The following is a 24,741-nucleotide window of genomic DNA, read 5'->3' on the forward strand; positions in this document are numbered from 1 at the left end:
ACCCTGTGGGAGCAATTATTTTGATGCCTAACTTGAGCAAATTGCTCAGTTTTTACATCTGTAAAATGAGAGAGTGAAACTAGATTCTTTCTTATGCTCTGAAATGTTTTGTACATTGTCACAACCATGAACTTCACATTTATCACTCATTTTGAATAAGTAATTTTAAAATTTCTTAGCCTCCCAAAAGTTTAAAATGCTGTTCAGTAATTCTATGGGCAAGAGCGCTTTGTCCACTACTATTCTGGAAACAAGGAGGACTACCCAACTAATATGGCATGTATTTGTTCCCGGGGAACTTTCATTCTATTTCCAAAAAAGAAGAAAAGAAAGAAATATGATTTGTTACTATTTTGGTAGCCCTAACAGTAGTGTACCTAGAACCAGCTCTTAACAGTTTGCAAGAGCAGATTGTGAAGTTTTCAGGAATTTTGTGAGCTGGAGGTTGATAGCTTGAAATCAGCCCTCATCTGTAAGAACATCTCTTAAGGAATATGTTAAAAGCTCGCTGTTCACTTTAAAACTGTAACTAAATGCTATAACATCAAGTGTTGACACCATGAAAAACATCACCGGGTAAGCTTAACCAAGCATCCTTTCCAGGTTTACCAAAGGCTCTTCTGCCTATGCCCTTGCATAGAAACTTCATAACAGTTTTAAGAAAATATTAGTGCCTTAGTTTTGATTGGCCAGTGTCCTTGTAGGTGAGTCATTGTCCCTATTGTAAAAATTGAGTCTTGTTCTAAAATGAAAATTCTCTCTCCTGATTTTTAGAGATATAAATTTATTTGGCATTAACTATATTACAATTTTATTTGGTATAAATTACCGTATACAAACCTCCAAGAGCTGGCATTACTTTAAAAACATTTGAATACTGTTAACAGTATGGAGGTTCCTTAAAACACTAAAAATATAATTACCGTATGACCCAGCAATCCCACTACTGGGCATATACCCTGAGAAAACCATAATTCAAAAAGACACATGTACCACAATGTTCATTGCAGCACTATTTACAGTAGCCAGGTTGGAAACAACCTAAATGTCCAACGACAGGTGAATGGATAAAGAAGGTATGGTACATATATACAATGCAATATTACTCAGCCATAAAAAGGAAGGAAATTGTGTCATTTGTAGAGATGTGGATGGGCCTAGAGCCTGTCATGCAGAGTGAAGTAAGTCAGAAAGAGAAAAACAAATATCGTACATCAGTGCATATATGTGGAATCTAGAAAAATGCTACAGATGAACCTGTTTGCAAAGCAGGAATAGAGACGCAGATGTAGAGAACTGACATGTGGACATGGTAGGGAAGGGGAGGGTAGGACGAACTGGGAGATTAGGATTGACATACCCTACCATGTGTAAAATAGGTAGCTAGTGGGAATCTGCTCTATAGCACAGGGAGCTCAGCTTGGTGCTCTGTGATGACCTAGATGGGTGGGATGGGGGGGAGGGAGGTCCAAGAGGGAGGGGATATATGTACACATATAGCTGTATCACTTTGTGGTACAGCAGAAACCAACACAACATTCTAAAGTAATTATACTCCAATAAAAAAAAAATTGAACAGTTTCACAATGGAATAGTATCCTGATTAGTACTATACATCATATTAATTATATGTTCTCTAGTGTAGGAAAAAATGAAGGATATTTCATTTGAATCTCAAATCAATTATGAGAATTCAAAATATTTCTGATATCAGTCATGTAAAAGAGCAGATATGAATGAATAAAAACTCTATTTCTGTTCTTAGTCTCTGAGGAGCAAAAGGAATGCCACACAAAAATATCTCTATAGCAAAAATGTACATTCATTCAAAAAAAAAAAAAAACGTAGTTAAACTATGGAGAAAGTTTCCCTATTCCCCTCAATTTGTAAAAATAGCCTGTTAACTCTATTTTCACAGATTAGCAGGTAGATATCTACAAAAAATTATCTTGGAAGATTTTTTTTGTCTTATATGTAAATTATTGACTTTTGTAAGCTTGAAAAAACTTTGTCTATTTATAGACACTGTAAAACTTATAGCATGAAAGCTTTTTCAATATTTCTACAGTGATCAAAATGAACAGGTCTCATTTCTTTCTTTTTTCATTAAAAATACATAATGCTTCCAATATCAGTATAAAAGTACTAGGTGATTATAAGAGTGCTGTTGCAAGAAAGTTACTGGGTTGTGTAATATTCTGGGGCGTATACACAAAAAGTGTGGTTTGGCCATACTGAAGTCAAAGAAAATATTTCTTTTTTCTCCCTCTAAAATGGCACTTTATTGGTTTAAATATTCTGAATTAGATTCATAGACCAATAACAAATAATCCTCAAATAACAAGTTATCCTCATCCAAAAATGGAAAGATAATATACAACTTTCCTGTCCTCCCTGAAAAAGTTAACCATTTAACTTTTTACATCTGATGGTTGTATTCAGTAAAGGAATTGCTGTCATGGACAGAATAGTTCTAATAATAGAATTAAATTAGTGTTTAAAAATGGCTATTGTGTTTAAAACTCCATATTGAAAAAAATTTCATTTAAGTCACCTTCATTCTTCTTAGAAGCTATTATTATGCTCATAAAAGATTTGCAAACTCCATCCATTGTAATTCTGCCCTTGACACTTTGAAGAATGTCCAAATTATGTGGTATGGATCATAATAGAGAGTAATATGTTAAATACTTTATATATAAATATTTTTATCTAAAAAATTAAGTAGGACAATATATATTGTATACAGAGACTACAAGTTTTATATAATATATAACAACATAATGTACAAGTAAATACATTTTGTTTGGTATATGTGTAAATCAATTTTACAGTTGCCAAAGGGAAGCATTTTTTGCTGTAGTGTTTAGAAAGCTAATTGACCTAGTCTATGAAGAATTATCTAAGCTTATGTCTATGCTTCTTACTTAATTTTTTTAATTGAAGTATAGTTATTTTACAGTGTTGTGTTAGTGTCAAATGTACAGCAAAGTGATTAAGTTATACACATGCATACATATATATATATTCTTTTTCAGATGCTTTTCCACTATAGGTTATTCTAGGACAGTGAGTCTAGTTCCTTGTACTATATGTTAGGTCCTTGTTTACCTATTTTATATATAGTAGTGTGTACATCCCAATCTCCCCTACCCCACCCTTCCACCCCCACCCCCCTGCTATTCCCTTTGGTAACCATAAGTTTGTGAGCCTATTTCGGTTTTGTAAATAAGTTCATTTGTATCATTTTTTAAGATTCCACTTATAAGTAACACCATATGATATTTGTCTTTCTCTGTCTGACTTACTTCACTTAGTATATGATAATCTCTAGGTCCCATCCATGTTGCTGACATTATTTCATTCTTTTTTAATGCCTGAGTAGTATTCCATTGTATATATGTACCACATCTTCTTTATCCATTCATCTGTCAATGGACATTTAGGTTGCTTCCATGTCTTGGCTATTGTAAATAGTGCTGCTGTTAACATTGGGGTGCACGTATCTTTTCGAATTAGAGTTTTCTCTGGATATACGCCCAGGAGTGGGACTGCTGTATCATGTGGTAGTTCTATTTTTAGTTTTTTAAGGACCCTCCATACTGTTCTCCATAGTGGCTATACCAATTTACATTCCCACCAACAGTGTAGAAGGGTTCCCTTTTCTCCACACCCCCTCTAGCATTTATTATTTGTAGACTTTTTGATGATGGCCATTCTGACCTGTGTGAGGTGAAACTTCATTGTAGTTTTGATTTGCATTTCTCTAATAATTAGCAATGTTGAGCATTTTTTCATGTGCCTATTGACCATTTGTATATCCTCTTTGGAGAAATGTCTATTTAGGTCTTCTGCCCACTTTTTTATTGGGTTGCTTGAGTTTTTTTTTTTTTTTTAATTAAGCTATATGAGCTGTTTGTACATTTTGGAAATTAAACCCTTGTTGCATCCTTTGCAAATATTTTCCCCCATTCTCTAGGCTGTGGGCTAAGGAAGTCTTTAGGTAGCCTGTCTGCTGATGGGTGGGGCTGTGTTCCCACCCAGTTAGTTGTTTGGCCTGAGGCGTCCCAGCACTGGACCCTGCAGGCTATTGAGTGGGGCAGGGTCTTGGTGCCAAAATGTCAGTCTCTGGGAGAGCTCATGCAGATGAATTCCCCCCTCTCTATCCACCACCAGTCCCCAGGAGTTCCTCCAAGACCAGCAGATAGGTCTGTCCCGGGCTCCTATCAAATTGCTGCTTTTGCCCTGGGTCCCGGTGAACATGAGATTTTGTGTGCACTCTTTAAGAGTGAAGCCTCTATTTCCCCCAATCCTGGGGAGCTCCTGCAGTCAAGCCCTGCTGGCCTTCAAAACCAAATGCTCTGGGGGGCTCCTCTTCCCTGTGCTGGACCCCCAGGCTGAGGGGCTCAGAACTCTCACTCCTGTGGGAGAACCTCTGTAATATAATTATTCTCCAGTTTGTGAGTCATTCACCTTGGCGGGGTATGGGATTTGATTACATTGGAAGTTCGCCTCTTCTACCAGTCTCTTTGTGGCTCCGTCTTTATGTCTTTAGCTGTAGAGGATCTTTTCTGGTAGGTTTCAGTCTTTTTCAAGGATGGTTTTTCTGCAGATTGTTGTGATTTTGGTGTGCTCTTAAGAGGAGGTGATGTTAGGGTCCTTCTATTTCACCATCTTGGCCACTCTCCTATGCTTCTTAATTTTTGAAAAGTGGTAATGCCCCTGATTTTGGAGAAGCTCCTTACATCAAAGACTACAAATCAATTTTCATGATTCTGGAAACCAAAGTTTTTTTTTATGAAAGGTTATTGATAATTAAGAGTATTAGTTTAGCTCAGAGCTACCCAATAGAAATACAACATAAGCCACATACCGCATTTAAAATTTTCCAGTACTGACATTAAAACAAGTAAAAAGAAACACATGAAATTTAATGATATATTTTTTACTTATTATGTCCAATATAGCATTGTTTCAGCATGTAATAAACATTTTTAAAAATTGAGTTATTTTATGTTTTTTGGTCCACACTAAGGTCTTTGAAATCCAGTATGTATATATACTTACAGAACATCTCAGTTTGGACTAAGCACGTTTCAAAGGCTCACTGGCCATTTGTGACTAGTGACTGTGCACATCTAGCCCATCTCTTAACATTTGAGAGGAGGTAGGTCTAGCAGAAATAAAGATATCACTTTGTTCTGTTATTTTTATTTGTCATTAGGAATTGTGACCTTTTGATTTAAGTTTTATTTATTAATATACATGCCTAAAAGTTCCAAAATGACACAGTTAAAAACAATCTCCCTCTCAGTGCTATTCTCCAGCCTCTCCATTCCTTTTCCTGGAGGCAAAGTATTATAACCAGTTTGTTGTATATTCTCCCAGAGCTGATTTTATTTTTATTTTTGTAAAGGTACAGGTTGTGGCATTCTTAAACATACTGTTCTGCAGCTTTCTTTATTACATTTAATTACTTGGAAATACTTCATCTGAAAATATAGGTTGTTTCCAAACTTTGCTAGTGCAAAACACTGTGCATACATGGCTTAACAAATATGTGCATATTTGTTAGATAAGAGTTTAAAACTGAAGGATCAAAGGAAGTTTCTACAAAATTCTGTAGATATTGCTAAATCCTCCTGTATGGTATTTGTATTAGTTTTGGCTCCTGAGAACCATGCGACAGCATGTCTGTTTCCCCCATATGCTTGCCAATGTAGTGTATTATTAAAGTTTTTGTTCGTTGCCAATTTGAAAAAAAAAACCTGTATCTTGTTGCAGTCTTAATTTGCATTTCTTTTTATAAGTTATGATGGACATTTTAAAAATATTTAACAGCCACTTGCATTTCATTTTCTGTGAACTGTCCATGTCCTTGGCTCATTTTTCCTGTTTGATGGTTGGTCTTTTCCCTGTCAATTTGTATGAGTCCTATATATTAAGTATTATGTAACTTTTAACTTTGCTATGGGTTTATTTTTACATGCACAAATTTTATTGAACTTCCTCATCTTTTATGGCTTCTAGATTTTGTGTCACAAAGAACTTGTCCAGTCATTAGATTGTTTTTTTTAAGTTTTCTCAGGCTGTTTTTAATTTTTTTAGGGTTTTGTTTTCCATATTCAGAATTTAAATCCATCTAGAATACATTTTGGTATAAGATGTAAGGGACCGATCCAACTGTATCATTTTTTCAGAAAACTATTCCATTGTTCTAATATATTTATTTGAAATGCCATCATTACCTCATACTATATTTCTATGTGTGTTTGAATCTATTTCTGGACATTCTATTCTATTCCATTGGTCTTATAAACACTCTGTTATCTATTTATGTGCAAGTACAAGCTGTTTTAAGTACAGTAGAGCTTTTGTTGCTTTTTAATATCTTTCCATTTGGCTCCCGCCCTGCCCAAGCCCCATTATGATTCTCTTTCAGATTATTCCTGGTTATCCAGTTTGTTTATTTTTCCACATGAACTTTAGAGTCAGCTTCTTAATTCCTCAACCCATTCTTTTAGTATTTTTATGAAAATATATTAAATGAATAGATTAATTTGACAACTATACAAGAACATGTTATATCTTTCTACTTGTTTTGTTTTCGTGTTTGTGTATCCCTCAGTATTGTTTTAACGTTTTATTCAGATAGGTCTTTCACATTTCTTTTTAAGTTTATTCTTAGTATTTTTAAAATATTTTTTCTATTACAGTTTTTTATTCCACCATAGCTTCTGACTGGCTGTTGATTTTTATTCTAGCTACTTTACTGTCAACTGTAACAGTTTTTCAGTTGATTCTCTTAGTTGGCCAGTATACAATCTTATTCTCTGCAAATGATAACTTTAGTGTTGCTTGCCAGTGTTTGTTTCTTCCTCTGTTTCATTTGTCTTGGTTAGTAAGCAATGGCTATTTTAATAGAGCTTTTTTATAGCCCAAAGGGAAAATAGTCTTGATTTTTTTTTTCTACTTATAGCCTTAAAATAAATTTAATGAGAAAAACTGTGGGAAAATAAAGCATGACTCTATAATGAATGGGGCAGCATTCACTTTATATAATGGATTATTTTTGCTTTTTTAGTGCCCATTTCTTCCTGCTTTCCCTATCATTTGGACTTTGAAATCTCCATCAGTATTGATCTCAAAAATGTTTGAATGAATGACTGAATAAAGAAATGATCACAAGATGAGCAAATTTATATCAATCTGGTGAAACTGATTGGATACTCAGTCTAAGCACAAAAATAAACAGAGTAGGATATTTTACTTTTTTTTTTAAAGGAATTCCTTTATTTTTATTTTTTATTTATTTTATTTATTTATTTATTTTTGGCTGTGTTGAGTCTTCGTTTCTGTGCGAGGGCTTTCTCCAGTTGCGGCAAGCGGGGGCCACTCTTCCCCGCGGTGCGCGGGCCTCTCACTATCGCGGCCTCTCCTGTTGCGGAGCACAGGCTCCAGACGTGCAGGCTCAGTAATTGTGGCTCACGGGCCTAGTTGCTCCGCGGCATGTGGGATCTTCCCAGACCAGAGCTCGAACCCGTGTCCCCTGCATTGGCAGGCAGATTCTCAACCACTGCGCCACCAGGGAAGTCCCAGAGTAGGATATTTTTAAGGAATTCACAGTCCAGTAAGAGAGAGTAAACAAAATACAGTTGAATGTGATATGCTCAGCAGTAGACCATATACAAGATCAAAAAACAGGATAAAACTGGGAGTGAGTAATTCTTTTGGAAAATCAAGGAAAAAATTCTAGGGGAGGTGATCTGAGACAGTTGTAGCCAGACACAGGAGTCACAGGGCACAGTAAGAGGACTAAGAAGGCCTTCTAGGCAGATAATACAACAGCATGGAGGTCTGAAACAGCTTACAATGTTTGGGTATTTATAAGCTGTTGTTATAGTTGGAGTATAATCTGTGGGAGGAAGTAGGAGGACAGAAAAATAGACACCTGCATATGAAAAACCATTTATATTAGGCAGGAATTCTCAAAAGAAGTAGGCAGCCAGATATTGTAGAGGAAAATATAGAATCACTTAGAAAAGGCATTTTATAAACTACACTTGCACCCCTCCCCCCTCCCCTGGAATGTCAACTCTGCAGAGACTGTGCCTTATCTTCCAGGTGTATTTGGGTAGAGTTTGAGAACTACTAATGCAGGCAATATGGAGTCAATAAAGTGTGTTAAGAAGGGTATGACATCAGATTTGCCTTTTAGAACATTCCCTTTGATAACAGTTTGAAGGATCCTTGAAGGACTGGGGAGAGGACAGGCTGGGCTCGGGAGAAATCTTTAAAAAGCTATTACAGTAGATAATGAAGCAAGATAATGTAGATCTGGCTACCAAGTGGCAGTGAAGATAATTCAAGGAATACATTGGAAATGGAATTGATAGAACTTAGCAAATGATTGGATATTGAAGGTGCTAGAGAAGAAAGAAAGGAGGTCGTCTTTCTCTATTTTTAGCATTTTGACAAAAAAAATTATTTGGGAAGGAAGTTGATACTATTTACTAATACAGTATGAACTTCCCACATTAGCTGGTGATTTTGATCTTTTTTACTGTGACCATAAATATTTCAGAGTTGCTGGTAAGACAAGAATAATCATTTCCTGAGTAGCTCTTGGTTGTCACTCCGAGACATGAAAAAGAGTATCACAGTTTACTATGTCTAGGAATTCCAGTATTATTAATGCCACGATTCTTCTCTAAGGTGTACTGTTAGTGTTAGATATATATTAATGTACTTTAATTTTTGTTTCCATACGCTTTAGAATTCATTCAGAGGGCAGCCTTGTGGATGGCCCCGAAGCAAGCCTGATGGAACAGGATAGAACGAACCATGTTGAGGGCAACAGACTGAGTCCATTCCTGATACCGTCTTCTTCTCCCATTTGCCAGACAGAACCTCTGGCTATAAAGCTCCAGAATGGAAGCCCATTAACGAAGAGACCTTATCCAGAAGTAAATGGAGACACCAAGTGGCAGTCTTTCAAGAGTTATTATGGAATACCCCACATGAAAGGAAGCCAGAATAGTCGCGTGAGTCCGGACTTTATACAAGAAAGTAGAGGGTATTCCAGATGTTTGCAAAACGGAGGGATAAAACGCACAGTCAGTGAACCTTCTCTCTCTGGGCTCCATCAGAACAAGAAACTGAAACAAGACCAAAAGGCCAATGGAGAAAGAAAGAACTTCGGGGAAAGCCAAGAAAGAAATCCAGGCAAAGGCAGCAGTCAACCAAATGTCTCCGATGTGAGTGATAAGAGAGAATCTGTTAGCTCTGCAGCCCAAGAAAATGAAGTTAAAGATTTCACTGGTTTTTCATCACATAACTGCAGTGGATCTGAAAATCCAGAGCTTCAGATTCTGAACCAACAGGAGGGGAAAAATGCTAAGTACCACGACAAGAACATTGTATTACTTCTTAAAAATAAGGCAGTGCTAATGCCTAATGGTGCTACAGTTTCTGCCTCTTCCATGGAAAACACACATGGTGAACTCCTGGAAAAAACACTGTCTCAATATTATCCAGATTGTGTTTCCATCGCGGTGCAGAAAACCACATCTCACATACATGCCATTAACAGTCAGGCTACTAATGAGTTGTCCTGTGAGATCACTCACCCATCGCATACCTCAGGGCAGATCAATTTCCCACAGACCTCGAACTCTGAGCTGCCTCCAGAGCCAGCTGCAGTGGTGACCGAGGCCTGTGATGCCGATAGTGCCAGTAAACCAGCTGCAATGCTAGGGACCTGTCCCTTTCAGAAACCAGAACAACGAAAGTCAGTTTTTGAGATACACCCATCTCCGGAAGAAAACAGTAACATCCAAGGAACCACAAAGCTAGTATCTGGTGAAGAATTCTGTTCAGGTTCCAGCAGCAATTTGCAGGCTCCTGGTGGCAGCTCTGAACGGTATTTAAAGCAAAATGAAATGAATGGTGCTTACTTCAAGCAAAGCTCAGTGTTCACTAAGGATTCCTTTTCTGCCACTACCACACCACCACCATCACGATTGCTTGTTTCTCCCCCTCCTCCTCTTCCGCAGGTTCCTCAGCTTCCTTCTGAAGGAAAAAGCACTCTGAATGATGGAGTTTTGGAAGAACACCATCACTACCCCAACCAAAGTAACACAGCTCTTTTAAGGGAAGTGAAAATAGAGGGTCAACACGAGGCACCGCCATCCCAGAGTCCTACTCCCTCTACACAAGTATCCAACCCCTCTCCGATGCTTCCAGAAAGGCCTCAGAATTATTGTGTTAACAAGAATGGCATACGGACTCCAGGGACAATGACGGTTCCATTGTGTTCTGAGAAAACAAGACCACTCTCAGAACATCTCAAACATAACCCACCAATTCTTGGTAGCAGTGGAGATGCACAGGATCACTGCCAGCAGTTGATGGGACACAAAGAGCAAGAGCTCTTCAAGAGTCAAGACAAGGAACAAACACGAGACCCTGTGCTCCCAACACAGCCCTATCTGAAACCAGGATGGATTGAATTGAAGGCCCCTCACTATCGTCAGGCAGAATCCCATCTAAAATGTAATGAGGCAACCCTGCGGTCAATTCTTCAGTATCATCAGTCCAACCCCTCCCATCAAATGACCTCCAAACAATACACTGGAAATTCCAACGTGCCTGGGGGGCTCCCAGGGCAAGCTTACACCCAGAAAATAATGCAGCCGGAGCAGAGGCCACCAAGGTACCAAGCTGAGATGAATCAAGGGCAGTCTCAAGGTACAGTGGACCAGCATCTCCAGTTCCAGAAACCCTCACTCCAGGTGCACTTCTCCAAGACAGACCCTTCACCCGAAGCTCACAGACAGTCAGTCTGTGCCCTGAGGTGTCATTTCCAGCAAAGACCAGATCCCCAAACTGAGAAACTCATGCCCCCAACATTAAAACGGCACTTGAATCAACAGGCTTCCGAGACTGACCCATTCTCAAACTCACACCTTTCGCAACATAAGCCTCATAAGCAGGCAGCACAAACACAACCATCCCAGACTTCACATCTCTCTCAAAACCAGCAACAGCAGCAAAAATTACAGATGAAGAATAAAGAACAAATGCCCCAGACCTTTTCTCATCCCCAAGGCAACAGTGATCAGCAAAGAGAAGGATCATTCTTTAGCCAGATTAAAGTAGAAGAATGCTTTCGTGGTGAAGATCAACATTCAAAATCAAGTGAGTTCCAGACTCATAATCCCCAAGTGGGACTGGAGCAAGTACAGAATATGAATAGTGTAAATTCCCCCTATGGTCAGATCTTGAAGTCAAATGCAAGCAAAGTGCAGATTTCTTGTTCAAACAATATACACGTAGTTGCAGAAAATAAAGAACAGACTGTAAATTCTGAACTCTTTGCGGGAAACAAGATCCCAAACTTGCATCACATGCAATATTTTCCAAATAATGTGACCCCAAAGCAAGATGTTCTTCACAGGTGCTTTCAAGAACAAGAACAGAAGTCTCAACAAGCTTCAGTTCTACAGGGATATAAAAATAGAAACCAAGATATGTCTAGTCAACAAGCTGCACAGCTCGCTCAGCAAAGGTACCTGATGCAAAACCAAGCAAATGCGTTCCCTTTGCCCAATCAGGCAGGAAGTCACATTCAGACCCTGCCCCAGAAGGACATCCAAAAGCATGCTGCTCTAAGGTGGCACCTTTTGCAGAAGCAAGAACAGCAGCAAACACAACAACTCCAAGCCGAGTCTTGCCATAGTCAGATGCAAAGGCCAATTAAGGTCGAACCTGGATCCAAGCCCCACGCCTGTATGCGCCTCATGTCAGCACAGCCAGAAAACACAGTGTGGAAAAAGATACCCAAGCAAGAGATTCCACCTCCGAGCTGTGATAACATGCAGCAGCGGAGCATCCTTGAGACCATGGAGCAGCATCTGAAGCAATTTCAGGTCAAATCATTATTTGACCATAAGGCTCTTGCTCTAAAATCACAGAAGCAAGTAAAAATAGAAATGTCAGGGCCAGTCACAGTTTTAACTAGACAAACCACTGCTGCAGAACTTGATAGCCACACCCCAGCTTTAGAGCAGCAAGCAATGCCTTCCTCAGAAAAGACACCAACCAAAAGAACAGCTGGTTCTGTTCTCAATAATTTTTTAGAGTCACCTTCCAAATTACTAGATACTCCTATAAAAAATTTATTGGATACACCTGTCAAGACTCAGTATGATTTCCCATCATGCAGATGTGTAGGTAAGTGCCAGAAATGTACTGAGACACATGGTGTTTATCCAGAATTAGCAAATTTATCTTCAGATATGGGATTTTTCTTTCTTTTTAAAAATTTTGAGTCTGGCAGCAATTCGTGAAGGCTCATAAAAACCTGAAGCTTACATTTCTTGTCTTTAAATTACAGATGCTTGTGCTGTGCAAGAGCGAACTTCACTTACATTCAGTTTTTCAAAAAAATTAAAAAATTGTGCATGCTCATTTGTCCCTCCCTTCAAACCGTTTAAAATATAAAGGTATCTGTTTTAGCCTAATCAGTCTAGTTAACTCTTTGTATATCATCTCCTGGACAGATAGCCAGGCAGTAAAAACACCTTGTTAAAATGAGAAACTAACTGCCATATCCAAACTAATGTAGGAGCTTTTAATATTTTTTAATTCAAGATTGAGTGTATTAGTAGTTTTACAAGATTAACTTCTATAATCGATAAGGGGACATTATCATCTTCTGTCTTGGTGACTTAGGGGAAATTTTAATGCCAAAGTTCTGAATATTCATAAAGTTGCCCTTTCTCCGTGTATACATTTGAAACATTGTGTGATTTATATTTGATATTTTCTCTTTAAAAGTTTCATCTTTTTGATAGGAAATATGGTATTTCCCTTTCTTTTTTTAAACAAGCATCTTTTTGTTAAAATTCAAGATGCATGATAGGTCTGTTGGAATAGGGAAACTTTTTGCTGATTGATGCAGATATATATGTATATATATATAAATATATATATATATATATATATATATATATATATATATATATATATATAAAGATCTTAATTATAGCTACTCAGCTTGGATACAGTAGAAGACATTTGTAAAAACCAGCGTTCAACTAATGTGGCTAATGGTCCACCCACTTTATGTCATTCCTCTTAAAATGGGACACTCCACATTTTATAGAAGGATGGAGGGAAAACCCATGCTGCCCCTTTGTGTGTGGGTAATATTATTGCCTCACTGACCTAATGTGCCACACATGTCATAGACAACATTGGGTAAGTTATACTCATCTTCACACCCTTCTCCTATCACACAAACCTTTTTTCCCCACTTTTCATCTTTGATAGTTTACAAGAGCCTCTTCCTTTTATCTGACCCTCTCTTCAATATTTTCTCTCATCATAAGTTGTTCTAAAGTAGTACATACAATATGGGTCTGGATTGAATGTTCTTATTTTCAAAACAAAGTGATCGAATATGGTGGGGAAACGAGAGGAGAGAAAGGTATCTTGACAATAAACTGAACAAAATCCTGGGGGTGAGATAGGACAGGAAATTTTATTTTTAATCTTTTAACATCCAAATAACAGGCAGGCTTCTAGTAAGCTGTAATTTTTTTTTTTCTTCAGTTTAAAAAATTGGATTGTAGTTGATATTACATATAATATAGTCTAATTCCCTCACTGTTTATTTAGTTCCACTTACTTGATTTAAAATAATTCCTTATCCCATATCTGAAATGTAAGTTAATATATTTTTATCCAACAGGCAGAATGGACATATACTTAATTATTTGGCACATTTTCTAATAGATTAGTCCATCAGTTTACTCATTTTAAAGGAAAAAAATGTTTAAAGTCACATTTAGGACCTTTAATGTACAGGTGGGGGATAAGCTTTGTGGATGTAGCCTTTATATTTAGTATAATTGAGGTCTAAAATAATAATCTTCTATTATCTCAACAGAGCAAATTATTGAAAAAGATGAAGGTCCTTTTTATACCCATCTAGGAGCAGGTCCTAATGTGGCAGCTATTAGAGAAATCATGGAAGAAAGGTAATTAACGCAAAGGCACAGGGCAGATTAACGTTTATCCTTTTGTATATGTCAGAATTTTTCCAGCTTTCACATACAAAGCAGTCAACAATTGTAAATTGAGTAATTATTAGTAGGCTTAGCTATTCCAGGGTTGCCAGCACTACACACTGTGCTATTCACCAGAGAGTCACAATATTTGACAGGACTAATAGTCTGCAAGCTGGCATAGGCTGCCCACTTTGAGATGGATGCCAGAAAAACCCAGGCATGAACAAGAACCAACCAGCCAGCCAGCCTGCCAGGCGCAAGGGTGCTGGCACAGGCTGCAAAGAGAGCGCCCACTCTGGTTTTCCCACTTGATGATAAAAAAGGAAAAGGGGGGAAAGGTGGTATAAGAAAGGAACCATTGAGTTAAATTCACCTGGAGTTGTAAATGAGTAGTTATCTCCAAGGAAGTTGTCCGTTAGTATGAGCAGAGGGCAAGAGTGATATACTGAATAGAAATAGAGACAGACTCTATTTATAGCTGCATTTTTTTTTAACTGTCAGTCATAGGTATGCAAGTACCTACCTGAATCTACACAGTTACTCCTGCATGTCATCTTGCAGACTTGAAGACTGTTATGAGCAAGATAACCAATGCAGAGAGAGACTTTCATATAGGTATCCACAGCTCTGAGCTGTTATTACGCTAGGGTGCCTTTTCTTTAAGAGATAGGAGTTTTTATCATTAAAATACATTAGGAGACATTCTGGGCAGCAAGGACATATTCTATATCATTGTTGCCCCAAATTCAAATTATTCATTTCTAAATTAGCACATAGAAATTCACTAAATAATCGTCTAGTAGCCTGGCAGAAATAGTGAATTTCCCTAAGTGCCCTTTTTTATTAGCAAGGAGTAAGTAGTGCTTTGGTCATAAGGGAAAATATAATCTATTTCTAGAATTATCCTATATTTTCAAAATTGCTGGATACTAGTTATTTGCCAGCCTTTTAAAAAATGAGAGATTCTTAGAGAAACAGTTCTAACTAAAATCTTATGATTCCCCAAGTTTTAAAATAACTAAATTTAGTAAAGGACAAATAGTACGTATCTTAGAAGACTGAATTTAACAAACTTTAAAAAGTTTTGTGCTTGGTGAAATTATGTATAAAAATAAGCTTTCCCATTATTTTTACCCATCATATAATTTCAAAATAGTTCATTACAATTATCAGTATATTTTGATACTGAAGAAATACAAGGCTTAAAGTCTATTATCCAGTTTGCTTGGCTTAGTTCTGTTTTTCAAAAATAAACTATTCATTTCTCAGGATGTGGCCATAGAGTAAAATTATGCTCAAATGTTCAATATTTTGATTGCCTCTTAGATTCATTTGCTAATTTTATGTGTGTGTGTGTTTCTGTGGATTTCTTTAAGGTTTGGACAGAAGGGTAAAGCTATTAGGATTGAAAGAGTCATCTATACTGGTAAAGAAGGCAAAAGTTCTCAGGGATGTCCTATTGCCAAATGGGTAAGTGTGACTTGACAAGGCCTTTGGTCTTCAGTCTTGGGCATTTTGATTCATTCATCTAACCCTGGGAATTGGGTTATCAGATCAGAGAATCATTTATGCCAGTTGAAAGGAATATTGCTTCTATTTATCACGTGTCATCTCCTAAGAAAAGGGCAGATTAGTATAAAATCATGTACAAACTGTATTTAATTGAAAGAATTTAATAGTGAGGAAGAGGTCTGTTCAAGTGCCTGCTAGAAGTGTAATTCTTCCTGGCATGTGAGGAAGAGGTCCTTAATCCTTTAAGTACCTGCAGTTAATCTTTATCTTGTCATTTTTGAAGACCTTGAACTTTGAGGTCTTGCTTGTCTTCCATCTAGCTCTGGCTTTAGTGCAGGGAGCATTGTCCCCACTGTACTGGGTCGAGTCTGCTACACCCCGAGTGCTTTTGCATCTCTCCCAGTTCTGACCCCAGGGTAAGCCCCGACGTTATAATGGGCAGCAAAAGGCAAGTTGCAGGTGCCGGTAAATGTCGCCCAAATTGTGACCCAGACTTGAGAAAATATACAGACGTCAATCAATGCTCTCATCTGCTGCAAGTGACCCTTGTTTTGTTTTGGTTGGGGTGGTGGGTGTTGGGGTGGAATGGTGACCCGAACAGGTGGTTCGCAGAAGCTGCAGCGAGGAGAAGCTACTGTGCTTGGTGCGGGAGCGAGCTGGCCACACCTGCGAGGCTGCGGTGATTGTGATTCTCATCCTGGTGTGGGAAGGAATCCCACTCTCTCTGGCTGACAAACTGTACTCCGAGCTCACCGAGACACTGAGGAAATACGGCACGCTCACCAATCGTCGGTGTGCCCTGAATGAAGAGTAAGTGCATCCCAGGCCTCTCCTCTCTTTCCACTGCTAGGAGAGCTTAATTGTCGGTTTGAGGGCAGAGAGTTGAACCTGCGTTTTCACATTTACAAAACAGGGATCAAAATGCCTGCTTCACAGCCATGCAGTAGGAACTTGCATTTGCCAATGCTAACATGGATACATCGAAGCAATTTCATTTACTAATATTTTGTACCTTCGGACAGTGTAGCTATGAGTTAGAAGCAGCTTGCTGGAAATCTGAGTGTCTGTACCCACAAACTCAACCATACCATAAACCTGAAAATATTTGTGTGTCCTCTTACGCAAGTGACAACTGTTTTGTGTGCCTAGACACCACGTTAGTAAGTATTGACACCACTTCTGTGTCGCAGTATCTGACACAGTTAGGTGAGAAACTTTAGGATTCCCAGGTCAAGGACTTTATATGTAGCAAACATAAAAATACAAGGGTTATTTATAGAAGTTCTCTAGAAACAAACTGATTTTGACTTCATGGCAATCTAGTCTATTATTTCCACAATAATAATCAAAATCACTTCCACTTTTACTGCTACTAAATAATCAAGAAATTAGTGGCTATGGATGGGCATTATTTTCAAGGAATATAAAAATTTGGAATAGGAGAGCAAGGTATGCAGTTAAATATATTTAATGCATCCAAGTGCTGGTATGGTTTTGTTTGTGTTTTTTGTTTTTTAACCTTATCTACTTGCAGGAAGTTTACATCTTCACTTGGAGAAAGCTTAATTTTTTATTTTCCTTCTGCTATGCTATTCTTGTATATCATTAAAAGAATACAGGAAAATTCACAGTGCTGCACTGAAATCTTATGTAGCTATTTTACTCACAGTCAGTACTAAAATAATTTTAATATTGCACTTTTTTCTTAGTTTAAAAAAATTTTTGGCTGCGTCAGGTCTTAGTTGAGGCATGCAGGATCTTTCATTGTGGCACGGGCTTCCCTCTAGTCGTGGCGTGCAGGTTTTCTCTTCTCTAGTTGTGGTGCACGGGCTCTAGGGCACGTGGGCTCTGTAGTTCGCGGCACGCAGGGTCTCCCGCTGAGGCGCGCGAGCTCAGTAGTCATGGCACGCGGGCTTCTCTAGTTGCAGCGCACGGGCTCAGTCACCCCGCAGCACGTGGGATCTTAGTTCCCTGACCAGGGATCGAACCCGCATCCCCTACATTGGAAGGCAGATTCTTTACCACTGGACCACCAGGGAAGTCCCTGCACTTCTTCCTTTCTTCTGTGTCCACCAAACTACAAAAGAGTTTACTGAGCTTATGGAAATATTGTGCTGCTCATTGCAACAATGCATTGCTAACCAAATTTGTCCTTTTGCTATTACTCTAACTGGTATGGTTTTACTGTATGTTAACATAGGTTCTCCCTCTGGGTCATTGGGGGTGGGTAGGGAGGGTTGCAAATCAACTATAAATAATCTGTTTAGGAAAGTTACTTTTCCTGTATGAAAGTGTGGCTTGGCTTTCTATGATAGTCATGATCCCAAAGTGTCATGGTGTGTACCTCAAGGCCATCAACCCACTTTTACAAATGATAGGTTGGAAGGTAGAAGTTGCTGATTCATAAGACATGACTCAAACTTGTGACTGACTGCTTTAGGTATAAAGTAATATTCCATTTACCCTAACATCCCTTGTTTCTCCTTTAAAAAAATGTATTTAGGTGTCTTTAATCAGAAAGAAAATGAAAGTTAAGGCATCTTGAGCTGATGTTGGTGATAGCATTTTTCTCAGGAATTCAGCGACACTGCCTTGTTTTTGTAAAGCAGACTTCCTCTTAGACTTGGTAGCTGGAACTTCTAAACCACCAAAGAACTTCTTGTGAAAATGACATTTGTTTTATTTAAATTTCTTGAAGTTTCTTGCAAACTCTATTTCACATTCTCTGTAATTGATTTAATTTTTATTAATATTATACATCTCTGTTATTTTTCCCCTGAAGGCTTTTCTTTGATTCCTATAAATGCCATTGTCTGAAATAGAATTTCTTTCTATATGTCAGATTCTATGTTAAGAACTTTCCTAAATTATGTTATTTTGCATTTGAAAACCATGAATGATGATTGGGCCAGGGTCTAAGAAAAACTTAATTTGTTTAACTGGTCTAAATAGGGACAAGAACAAAACTATTAAAAGATGTGCTTCAAATATTGACATTTTAAAGGCCAATCTGTATACTTTTGCTTAACTTCGTCTGTCATTTCAAGGTAAAGATGAGTAGTGATTTAGATGATGTTCTAGCTTTGGGCTACCTGTACTTAGAGCGAGTTTCCAAAAACAAAAAATATACTTGAGGTACATGATTCAAATAGACACTTAACCAATGGCAATAGAGACTTCACTCAGACATAGCTTTTGAAGTTTCTTCTACCCTATAAAATAAGTTTTATTTTATGTCTGGCAAAAGTTAAAATTACGATTTTTTTGTGAAGAATGGAGGGTAATCTCAAATTGGGGCTGCTGACTCATTTTAATATTCAAAGCTGTGGGACCCTCATCACTGACTTCTTATAAATCCCAGTGCCCGCAGGCACCATAACCACCCACTGTGAGTCCAGAAAAGAACTCCGAGAGCATCTTCCAGTGGGAAAGTCAAAACGGATTTTTACATTTCCTTTGAGCCCAGCCAGCTGTTTCTCCTTTAAAGATTTCCCTGTGAGATTTTTATTTTATGACTAAGCCTAACCAATAATTTTTTGGCAAGTAAGAGTTGTGGGAGTGTATCTGTCATTAGAAGGAAGTCAAAGCCAGAAATGTCTCTGCCATGCTGGGTGATATTAAACTTTTAAAGAAACTTTATATTATAAAAATTTTCCAATATACGTAAATGGAGGAGTACAGTACATTTATCAACATTTTGCCAGTACTATTCCATATATTCTGTGCCCCTCCCCACTTCCTAACCCCATCCCCACCAGTGTTTTAAAGCAAAACAGAGGCCATATCATCTAAGCTATGTTCACTTCAGTGTGTATCACTAACAGATAAGGACTTTGTTGTTTTACAATGTTGTGTTAGTTTCTACTATACAGCAAAGTGAATCAGCTATATGTATACATATATCCCCTCTTTTTTGGATTTACTTCCCGTTTAGGTCACCACAGAGCACTGAGTAGGGTTCCCTGTGCTATACAGTAGGTTCTCATTAGTTATCTGTTTTATACATATTAGTGTATATAAGTCAATCCCAATCTCCCAATTCATCCCACCCTTTCTTTCCCCCCCTTGGTGTCCATATTTTTTTTCTCTATGTCAGTGTCTCTATTTCCGCCTTGCAAACAAACAGGTTCATCTGTACCATTTTTCTAGATTCCACATATATGCATTAATACACGATATTTGTTTTTCTCTTTCTGACTTACTTCACTCTGTATGACAGTCTCTAGGTCCATCCATGTTGCTGCAAATGGCACAATTTTGTTCCTTCTTATGGCTAATATTCCATTGTATATATGTACCACATCTTCTCCATCCATTTCTCTGTTGATGGGCATTTAGGTTGCTTCCATGACCTGGCTATTGTAAATAGTGCTGCAATGAACATTGGGGTGCGTGTGTCTTTTTGAATCATGGTTTTCTCAGGGTATATGCCCAAGGACTTTTTTTTTTTTTTATAAACAAAACCTAGTCACAGTGTCATTATCATTCATCTCAAAATTGAGTGATTCTTTAATATCATTTAACGTTCAGACCATGTTCAAATTCCCTAATTGGATACTGTTTCCAATGTACACATATATACACATATACATATTAGATATACATATATATAAAGTAAAAAAATATTGACAAAAAGAAAGTCCATATCTTACATTTGATTGAGGGTTTTGAGTAGGTCCCAGTTCGTGCCTATTGTCTAGTATAGTTATTGATAGAACTTCCTTTTACTCTCAAAAGTGTCCCAGTTTGTAAGATAAAGTATATGATTCACAAGGCTCTTTTACTTTATTATAGTTTCCCCTCTCTTTTTTATGAATTTATTTGTTAAAGAGACTGTATGACTTGCTTTGTAAAATTTCTCACATTCTGGATTTGGCTGTGCACACTTGCTTAACTTGTTCCTCTGTCACCAATATTGTACGTACACTGGTAGTTAGAGACTTAAATATGTATGTATACATGAATGTATATATTAGCAAAATGCTTCATAAGTGGTGATGAAATAATCTTAGTTCTTCATACCCATCAAGAGGGACATAATATCTGCTTTGTTCCATTTATAGTGATGTTATGAGTGTTCAGCTGAGGAGTTGTTAGCTTGATCCACCCATCATAAAGTTTACTAGAAAACTTCTACCTAATGGTTTAGCACACCCACCGATGATTATTACCTGTTTCCATTAGTTTGCAAATTGATAATTTTCTTATTTTTTAAAGTATAAATTTGTTATGTACATTTAATTTATTTTGCTAGTTTTTCTATTCTTGCATAAGTTTAAATGGCTGATATAATTTTTAAATTTTGTTTTTTAAAATATTTATTGATTTATTGATTTATTATTTTTGGCTGCATTGGGTCTTCATTACTGCGTGCAGGCTTTCTCTAGTTGCGGTGAGCAGGGGCTACTCTTCATTGCAGTGCGTGGGCTTCTTATTGCAGTGGCTTCTCGTTGCAGAGCACGGGCTCTAGGCACGCGGGCTTCAGTAGTTGTGGCACTCAGGCTCAGTAGTTGTGGTGCATAGGCTTAGTTGCTCCACGGCATGTGGGATCTTCCCGGACCAGGGATCAAACCTGTGTCCCCTGCATTGGCAGGCAGATTCTTAACCACTGTGCCACCAGGGAAGTCCCTTTTTTTTTTTTTTTTTACAGTTAGAAGTCCAAAGAGGTTGAGAGTGTTTTTAAAAATCTGTTGTATAGGTAAATATTTTTATTACAATTTCTCTGATTTGTTATTTAACCGTTAGCCAAGTTCTGAGCCATGTTAAAATTAGGCTGCAATGTAAAAATTCCAACAATATTTGAAAGGCCTCTATAAAAATAAAGGTGCCTTTTCAGAAGCCACTTCCTATAGGAAATCACCTTGAAGTCATTTTGTTATGTGTGAGTTTTTTCAATTTCTATATAATTCACACACCATAAAATTCACCCTTTTAAAGTATACAATACAGTGCATTAGTATATTCACAAAGTTGTACAACATTTTCATTGCTCCCAAAAGGAAACCTCAAAGCCATTAGGCAATCACTTCCCATTCTCCTCCCCCACTAAATGGCAACTACTAATCAACATTCTGTCTCTACAGATTTGCCTTTTCTGGGCTTCTCATATTAATAGAATCATACAATATTCTATTCAATCTGTCTGGCCTCTTTCACTTAGCATAATATGTGTTTTTAAATTTTTTTTATTTTTATTTTTTTTAATTTTATTGGAGTATAGTTGATTTCCAATGTTGTGTTAGTTTCAGGTGTACAGCATAGTGATTCAGTTATACACATACATATATTCATTCTTTCTCAGGTTCTTTTCCCATATAGGTTATTATAGGTTATTCATTCTTTTTCAGATTCTTTTCCCACATTGAGTAGAGTTTCCTGTGCTATACAGTAGATCCATGTTGGTTATCCATTTTGTATATAGTAGTGTGTGTATGTTCATCCCAAGCTCCTAATTTATCCCTCCCCCCCACCACATTTCCCCTTTGGTCTCCAAAAGTTTGTTTTAAAAATCTGTGAGTTTGTTTCTGTTTTGTAAATCATTTTTTAAATATTCCACATATGAGTGATATCATATGATATTTATCTGACTTACTTCACTTAGCATGATAATCTCTAGGTCCACCCATGTTGCTACAAATAGCGTTATTTTGTTCTGTTTTATGGCTGAGTAATATTCCATTGTATATATGTACCACATGTTTATCCATTCCTCTGTCGATGGACATTTAGGTTGCTTCCGTGTCTTGGCTGTTGTAAATTGTGCTGCAGTGAACACTGGGGTGCACGTATCTTTTCAAATTATGGTTTCCTCTGGATACATGCCAAGGAGTGGGATCACTGGCTCATATGGTAGTTCTATTTTTAGTTTTTTAAGGAACTTCCATACTGTTCTCCATAGTGGCTGTACCAATTTACATTCCCACCAACAGTGTATGAGGGTTCCCTTTTCTCCCCACCCTCTCCAGCATTTATTGTTTGTAGATTTTTTGATGATGGCCATTCTGACCTGTGTGAGGTGATACCTCATTGTAGTTTTGATTTGCATTTCTCTGATAATTAGTGATGTTGAGCATCTTTTCATGTGCTTTTTGGCCATCTGTATGTCTTCTGTGGAGAAATGTCTATTTAGATCTTCTGCCCATTTTTTGATTGCATTGTTTGTTTTTTTGACATAGAGCTTCATGAGTTGTTTGTATATTTTGGAGGTTAATTCCTTGTCGGTCGCTTTGTTTGCAAATATCAATATTTTCTCCCATTCTGTGGGTTGTCTTTTTGTTTTGTTTATGGCTTCCTTTGCTGTGCAGGAGATTTTAAGTTTAATTAGGTCCCATTTGTCTATTTTTGTTTTTATTTTCATTACTCTAGGAGGTGAATCAAAAAAGATGTTGCTGCAATTTATGTCAAAGAGTGTTCTGCCTCTGTTTTCCTCTAACAGTTTTATAGTGTCCAGCCTTACATTTAGGTCTTTGATCCATTTTGAGTTTATTTCTGTGTATGGTGTTAGAGAATGTTCTAATTTCCTTCTTTTACATGTAGCTTTCCAGTTTTCCCAGCACCACTTATTGAAGAGACTGTCTTTTCTCCATTGTATATTCTTGCCTCCTTTGTCATAGATTAATTGGCCATAGGTGCATGGGTTTATTTCTATTCCATTGATCTATATTTCTGTTTTTGTGCCAGTACCAAACTGTTTTGATGACTGTAGCTTTGTAATATAGTCTGAAGTCAGGGAGTCTGATTCCTCTAGCTTCATTTTTCTTTCTCAGGATTGCTTTGGCTATTCGGGGTCTTTTGTGTTTCCATACAAATTTTAAAATTTTTGTTCTAGTTCTGTGAAAAATGCCATTGATAATTTGATAGGGATTGCATTGAATCTGTAGATTGCCTTGGGTAGTGTAGTCATTTTTGCAATATTGATTCTTCCAATCCAAGAACATGGTATATCTCTCCATCTGTTTGTATCATCTTCGATTTCTTTCATCAGCATCTTATAGTTTTCAGAGTACAGGTCTTTTGCCTCCTTAGGTAAATTTATTCCTACATATTTTATTCCTAGGTCTTTATAATGTTTTAAAGTTTTGTCCATGTCATAACATTAATCAGTACTTTATTCCTTTTTATGGCTGAATAATATTCCATTGCATATATGTGTACCACATTTTCTTTGTTCATCAGTTCATGGACACTTTAGTTATTTCCACTTTTTGGCTGTTATGAATAATGCTGCTATGAATATCTCTGTACGGGTTTCTGTATAGACATATATTTTCAGTTCTCTTGGGTGTATACCTAGGAGTGACAATTTTGGTTGTATGGTAACTACGTTTAACTTTTTGAGGAACTGCCAAACTGTTTTCCAAAACAGCTGCACCACTCTTCATGCCTACCAACAATATATGGAGGTTCTGATGTTTCCACATTTTCACCAAAACTACTTATTGGCTGCCTTTATTTATTTTATTTATTATACCCCTTCCAGTGGGTATAATGTGTATCTCATGGTTTTGATTTGCATTTCCCTAATGAGTAATGATGTTAGCCATTATTTCATTTGCTATTGGCTATTCATATATCTTCTTTGAAGAAATCCTTTCTTAAATCTTTACTCCTTTTTAAATTAATTGTTTTCTGAGTTATAAGAGTTCTTTATATATTCTGGATACTAGAACTCATCAGATGTATGGCTTGCAGATATTTTCTCATTCTGTAGGTTGTCTCTTCATTTGATGATATCCTTGAAGCACAAAAGTTTTTAATTTTGATGAAGTCAATTTTTTTAAATTAACTGCTTGTACTTTCAGTGTCATATCTAAGAAATCATTGCCTAATCCAGGGTATTAAAGATTTACCCCAGTGTTTTCTTCCCAGAATATTATAGTTTTAGCTCTTACATTTGGGTCTTTGATCATTGTTATGATGTGAGATAAGAGTTCAACTTCATTTTTTTGCATGTGACTATCCAGTTGTCTCAGCACCATTTGTTGTAGAGACTTTTTTCCATATTGAATGGTTTTCTCATTCTCGTTGAAGATTAATTGACAAAGATGTATGTGTCATTTCAGGATTCTTCTGTTCCATTAATTTACATATCTATCCTTATGCCAATACTATATGTTGTTGATTGCTGTAGTTGCTGTAGTAAGTTTTGAAATTG

The 24,741-nt window shown here is 37.2% G+C and overlaps 1 protein-coding gene across 5 annotated transcripts in view; it reads left to right on the plus strand.

Annotated features, from left to right (window-relative positions):
* TET2 (tet methylcytosine dioxygenase 2) overlaps nt 1-24,741 on the plus strand; it is a 142,164-nt gene that overhangs the window by 86,870 nt on the left and 30,553 nt on the right. For 4 of the 5 annotated variants that reach the window (XM_082462746.1, XM_082462744.1, XM_082462745.1 and 1 more), the window contains exons 3-6: nt 8,777-12,234; nt 13,955-14,045; nt 15,452-15,545; nt 16,189-16,397. In XM_082462746.1, the coding sequence (XP_082318872.1) occupies nt 8,823-12,234; nt 13,955-14,045; nt 15,452-15,545; nt 16,189-16,397 (3,806 nt within the window). In that variant the 5' untranslated portion in view covers nt 8,777-8,822. The remainder of the gene's footprint in view (nt 1-8,776; nt 12,235-13,954; nt 14,046-15,451; nt 15,546-16,188; nt 16,398-24,741) is intronic. The other variant, XR_014263911.1, reaches the window with a different exon arrangement.

This window comes from Balaenoptera physalus (assembly GCF_965194825.1).
Source record: "Balaenoptera physalus genome assembly, chromosome: 5".
Taxonomy (NCBI): domain Eukaryota; kingdom Metazoa; phylum Chordata; class Mammalia; order Artiodactyla; family Balaenopteridae; genus Balaenoptera; species Balaenoptera physalus.